The sequence below is a fragment of the Hipposideros armiger genome, unplaced genomic scaffold, assembly GCF_001890085.2.
Source record: "Hipposideros armiger isolate ML-2016 unplaced genomic scaffold, ASM189008v1 scaffold_431, whole genome shotgun sequence".
NCBI classification, from domain to species: domain Eukaryota; kingdom Metazoa; phylum Chordata; class Mammalia; order Chiroptera; family Hipposideridae; genus Hipposideros; species Hipposideros armiger.
Window position 1 is genome coordinate 1,143,113 of NW_017731781.1, and position 6,221 is coordinate 1,149,333.

The window sequence follows — 6,221 nt, forward strand, 5'->3', positions numbered from 1 at the left end:
GCGGCTGCTGGCCACTCATGCTGGCGGCTGGCTACATATGGTAGCCCATGGCAACCCACTGCCACAGGGGCTGCAGCCTACACCGTAGCCCCACCGGCGACCCACAGCAGCCCAGCTCCAGGTTGAGCTGTTGTTGTTCAGCATCTTAGCTGTGGAGGGCAGCATCATTGGCCCTCATATGTAGGATCTGAACCGGGGCCATCTGGCGTCCCAAGCCAGTTCTTAACCATCGCGCCACTCGGCCAGCCCCATACTGTATATTTTTATTACTCGTTTATCAATTGTCTCATCCCACTAAAATGATGGTGGGTATTTTTCTTCCCTTTCTGTTGATTGCTGTGTCCCCAGGACACGTCATTTATTCAGCAGTATTTGCTGAGTGCCTACTGCACACCAAGCATTGTTCTAAACACTTTATGTGGTTTAACTCATTTAATTGTTAGAACAACCCTGTGCAGTAGCTACTGTTTTTATTGTCATCATCTTACACGTGAGGCGACTGAGGCACAGAGAGGTTACAAGCCAAAGATCCAGGCCACACTGCTGTGAAGAGGTAGACCAGTATCGTGCTCAGACCCCCTGGCTCCCGGGCCTGTGCTCCTAAACCACTATTCTTCTAGCTCCCTTATCTCCAAGCCATTCTGGGGACCCCTTGACATCCACCTGCTCCAGGGCCTTCTAACTTCTCCCAAGTCTGCTGTGCTCAGGACTCAGCTCTCCTCATGTCCCTTCTCCTTTTCTCTCACCCCCTCTTCCACCCAGGATCACGAAGATGAGAATGAAGAAGCCAGTGAAACCATCTGGGCCACACCCCCAGGGTCAGAGGCAGTAGAGGAGGAGGCCTCCAGTGACCGTGTGCTCTCAGCCCGGCCCCCCTCTCCGCCCCTATCAAGCTGGGAGCGAGTGTCTCGGTTGATGGAAGAGGACCCTGCCTTCCGCCGTGGCCGCCTTCGCTGGCTCAAGCAGGAGCAGTTGCGGCTGCAGGGACTGCAGGGCTCTGGGGGCCGGGGTGGGGGTCTGCGTAGGCCCCCGGCCCGCTTTGTGCCCCCTCACGACTGCAAGCTGCGCTTCCCCTTCAAGAGCAATCCCCAGCACCGGGAGTCCTGGCCAGGGGTGGGGGGCGAGGAGGCCCCAGCTCCACCCCAACCCCCTGAGGAGGTCACTCCTCCCCCAGTGGCCACCCCTGCCCGCAGGCCCCCAAGCCCCCGAAGGTCCCACCGTCCCCGCAGGAACTCCCTGGATGGAGGGGGCCGATCCCGGGGAGGGGGTTCTGCACAGCCTGAACCCCAACACTTCCAGCCTAAAAAGCACAACTATTATCCCCAGCAGCCCCAACCATACCCGTCCCAGCGGCCCCCAGGGCCCCGCTACCCCCCATACACTACTCCCCCTCGAATGAGACGGCAGCGCTCAGCCCCTGACCTCAAGGAGAGTGGAGCGACCGTGTGAGTCCCACATCCTGGGCAGAGAGGGCCTGGCGGGGCCCCTTGCTGAGAGAAGATGCCTGGGATGCTGCTTCCCCAGAAGCCCTGGGGCAGGGAGGCCCTAGAGATGACAGAGAAGGTCCGAGTAGGTGCTAGATGACTTGGGGGTGATGGGCCGGAGGCTGAAGGAAGGAAGAGGGCACGGAGTTGCCATGAGCAAACCAAAGTGAAGGAAGAGCAATGGGAAGCTGCCTCGGGGCCGCCCCTTGCAGAGGGGGAGGGGTCCCACAAATGCTGCTATGGGTGGGGTGGGGGCTGGGGTGCTGTGTAGCCAGTGTTTGACTTTCTTTTCAAGTGGGGCAAAGCGGAGAGAACCTAGAGTGAGGCGAGTTCTCCTCCCTGGCCCCTGTCTGTCTGTCTGTGGTGGTTTCTGTTTCCAGGGAGGTATGGCGAGATCATAAGTCATTCCCCTCCCCTCCCAGGCCTCCTACTATATTTGGAGGACCTGTCTGGTTTCTGGTTTGGCTGGGGTCCCATGAGGATGTGGGACCCTTCAATAAAGGATAGCAAACAGGGAACTTATGCCTCGTGGTTGTTTGGTTTGGGTTTCTGATGGAGATACACAGTAAGATGCACAGATCTTTAGTGAGCAGCTCTGAATTTTTACATAGGTATGCACCCATGCATTCACCACCGAGATCAAGATATAAGAACGTGTCCATCTTGGTTTCTTGAACTTTCAACATGAGGTCTCCTCCCTTCGGAGTGCATGACCCATTCTTAATTTCCCTTTTTTCATTTTTGCTTACCCAGTGTCTCCATCTCTGCCCTCAACATCACTATCATTGTCCAGGACAGAAAAGAGGTAGGGGTAAGAGGGGGAGGTAGAGGGAATACAGGCCTGTGGATGCCCAGCTGGCTGTTCCTAACAGGAATTGGAGGGGGTCAGGGGCAAGGAAACATTCTCCCAAGTAGCCAATTTCCTCAGATTCTGTTCCATCTTGGGTGTGTTCAGTTGAATGTGCTGGTCAAACTGACTTGTACCATCTGATTATTTTCATCCTGTTAGTGTTTCCTGCCTTCGGGCAAGATGCATGCAGTATTCCAAGTAGTATTTTGTCTTAAGGTTGTTTTCAAGAAGGATGCTGCCTGCTTGTAATGTTCTGGCTTGGCAGAACGAGCCCATGGCAATGCCGTACTGTAAAGGTTTTGCAGGTTAGACTGTATCCCACTCTGCGTTCACCTTGTCAGACTCCAGAGTCCCCGTGATTTCATCCTGTTCTCAGGAAAACACTTCCACCCACTTGAGAATTTGAGCTGCTTCTGTGCACCTTCCTGATGTCAGTCTTGAGATACAAGCAGCCAAAACCACAGACATTATTCCAACCGTAGCCAAACCACAGCTCTGGGCAAGGGTACGATTAGGGTTACTTTTGGTTTCTGTACCCTGATGCTGGCTACCTTTGTTTTGGCACCTTTGACTGCCAGGTCTTCAGGGACCTGTTGACAGTGACCCAAGATCTGGACGGTAATGGGTAGTTTGGTGATAGTGTTTACTTGAGCAGTTTATAATCTGGTCAAGGAGACTAAATGGAAGCAAGAAGATGATACAATAGGAAGTTCTCTGTGGGTCAGAGCAAGCTGAGTGGGAGTTAAGATGGGAAAGCTAGCTCATTAAAACAGTTGGACTATTTTTCCCTAAAGACTGCCTTATGTAAATGTATCTACCATTTTTATCTATTTCTCACTTCTAAATCAGTCTTTAAAAATGTGATGAATTTTAGATTTTATTCAGAGAAGCGCCCACTAATCTCTATCTGTACTACACACTAGTGTACATCCATAACAACCTTGTAAAGTAGGTCTTTTTTTGTCCATTTTTCAGGTGGGAAAACTGAGGTTTGAATAGATTAATGAGTTTCCCAATATCATACAGTTCTTGAGCCAAGTTAAGATTCCAACCCGAGTCAACTTGACTGAAGCCCAGACTCCATCGCACACTTCAAGGACACTAGATGTCACCTTCTAGAAACCATGTTGCCTTCTCCTCACCTTAGGTCTTCTCAAGTATTTCATGAGTCTGCCTCTAGTGTCTGGTCTCCCCCAAAGTTGTGAAGGCGTGAGAGCTGCTATTTGTGGGCTTCCTCCAGAGTCATGGGCAGGAGTCACCATGACAATAAGCCAGTTTTCTTGCACACTCAATTTGGACATTTCTACAATTTCACCTATGGTTTTCTTGGAAATTCTGTGTGCTTTTCTTCATTTCTTTGGAGCCTCTTTCCTTTTGTTATTCATTTGGACTTTTTGTTCTTTCATGTGCAAGTTTTACATCTTGAGTATATTTGGGGATCCTGACTTTTTAAAAACTCTCTTTTTTAAATATACTTTTCTATATTCCTAGCTTTTAATTTGGTTTGGATTGAAATTGTTCTTTTCCCTTTTAAAGATTTAACGTCAGCGGCTGGCTACCTGATGACATTTTGGTTCAGGTAGACTGTGGGTAGGTTCTGCTTACCATCCCCAAAGACCTGCTATTCCTGCTGAATCACAAACTCTGCCCACACCATCATCTAATTCCTTCACATGGAGTCTTTGAAACCCTGGCTGTAACTGGGGTCCTGCTTCCTGTACCAGGAGAATTTTAGAGAACACTCCCCAAGGCAGCCTGGCTTGAAGTACCCCACATAACCTAACTTGGCTCACAGCCTCTCCCTGTAGCCCTGGTATTTTGTGCTGCTGCATAAACATCTCTGGCTACCCACTAAGGTGGGCTTAGTGTTAGCCTCTGCCTCATTATACAAGTCTTCACCCCTACCAACCACTTCTGTCTCTCTTGCAAGGCAAGAGGAGAACGTGGCATCATCTGGATATATGTCTCATCTAAAATTCTGGTCACCAGATGGGTGTTGTAGAGACTGCTTCTCATCCCAGAACAATTCCACAGTTGCAAGAGCTGACATTAACGTGCAATGTCCCTGATAGCCTCTGCAATGAAGATTCCCACCTCAGTCCCCCAGTTTCTTTCTTGCACCTTCCCCCCGCCCCAGAGAAGGGCTATGTTTCTAGATACCTGGGAAGGCCTTGATCCGAGCTCCTAAATGGCTTCTTGGCTGTAACTGGGTTCCTGCCTGATACCCCAGGCACATGGACTAGACTGAAAACTTTTCATGCCTAACAAGCTGTGCTTCTTGAAAAATGACCATGGAAACTGTTCTGGGTGGTCTTGCAGAGCCTTCTCAGCTACGGAGAAGTTCTCCTTTCTTAAAGTCCAGGGCCCCATCCCCAACCAGTTAGGGATGCAACCAACATTTGGAGCACATAGACCTGTGTTCTAGCCTGGTCGCTGATTAGCGGTGTTGCTCTGGGTAAGTCACTCCCTCTGGGCCTCAGTCTCCTCTGTAAATAGGACCAATAACCCAAGGAAGTTGTTGTGAAGATTTAGTGAGATAATGAATACATATAAAGGGCCTAGCACGTTAGGAGCTCAAGCTTGGTATCTTGCCATTTTCCTTGTTTGGAACTGGAAATGAATGAAGTCTTGGAAAAGAAGGGAAGCGCTGCAAAGTGAGGACAGGTCCCAAAAGATGTCAAAGCTCCTCTCCAGTTCAACCTTCCACCATGTCCGGCATTCCCTACCTGCCAAAAGTTCTTCCCTAAGTCCTGTTGATCCACTGTTGTCTGCCGGGAGGGAAAATGTGCAGATTTCCTTACTCGCCTCACTCGCGCATTTGCTTGCCGGTTCACAGCCTGGAAAGAGCGTGGCTGTGCGCATTAGTGAGTCTCCCAGGGGAAGGGCGGGGCAGGGGGGCGCACGCGCAGGAGGTTGGGTGTGCCGTGAGCGCCAGGCTCCAGCTTCCCTTTCCCGCGTGGCGGGAGCTGGCTGGGGTTGAGACTAGGGTTTCTGGGGGCCAGAGAAGGCAGACAGGGGGTGGGGTTCCTGCGGGCTTTTCTTTCTCCAGAACCAGCTTTCTTCTTTGTTTTCCAAAAGGGATGAGCTGACTTACTTCAGAATTTAGCTTTCCCTCCCCATCGTGGATGCTGTTGAATTCCAAAGAAAGGGAAGAGTAAGGACATCCATTGAGCACCTTTTGCCATTGGGACAGTACAAGGGAAGTGGACCAGCCTTAGGGGGAACAATGCTTCCGTTTTAGAGGTTTTGGATTGGGGTTTGCTTTGTTCCAAGTTTAGCAAATACACAAAAGCAGAAGGAAGAAAATGGAAATAATCCATATTTCTTCACTACAGAGTATCCGTTGATGCCTCCTGAAAATGTATCCTAAAATGTTTGTTCAACAAGTATTTATTGAACTCCTATGTGTGTTGTTAGTATGTGTGTATTAGTATTGAACTAACATGTGCTTAGCACTGTTCGGTTGTGTGGGACTACAGAGGGAAAAGAACGATGATCCGGAAACAGTGTTTTCAGAAATGTGGGCAAATGACCGCATGTTAGTGTCTTAAGGGCAAAAGCCAGAGGGAGAATCACTTTACTAAGAAAGATATCAGAACAAAAACCTACAGAAGAGAGAAATTATGGATATGATGAAGGCATTACAATCTGCATTCAATCTAACTGCACACTAGAGAATATATACAGTATATCAGGGAAATTATTTAGCCCAATTCTCTGACTTAATTTTTTCCTGTAAGGTTTTTATTTGACTTTTAATCACAAAATAATGCATGTTAATTGTACACAAAATTGTAAACACTGTCAGAATGTTAATACTCATGAGGAAAAGGAAGTCCAGAAAAGCTAAATGACTTGCTTAGAATCCAATAGGATAGGACTGGGAC

General features: G+C 49.2%; 1 protein-coding gene across 1 annotated transcript in view; it reads left to right on the plus strand.

The window, feature by feature from the left end:
* Positions 1–2,006, plus strand: part of KIF1C (kinesin family member 1C) — a 23,102-nt gene extending 21,096 nt beyond the window's left edge. Inside the window, exon 23 of the mRNA XM_019664910.1 lies at positions 763–2,006. Within this exon, the coding sequence (XP_019520455.1) occupies positions 763–1,449 (687 nt within the window). The 3' untranslated portion in view covers positions 1,450–2,006. The remainder of the gene's footprint in view (positions 1–762) is intronic.
* Positions 2,007–6,221: the final 4,215 nt, after the last annotated feature.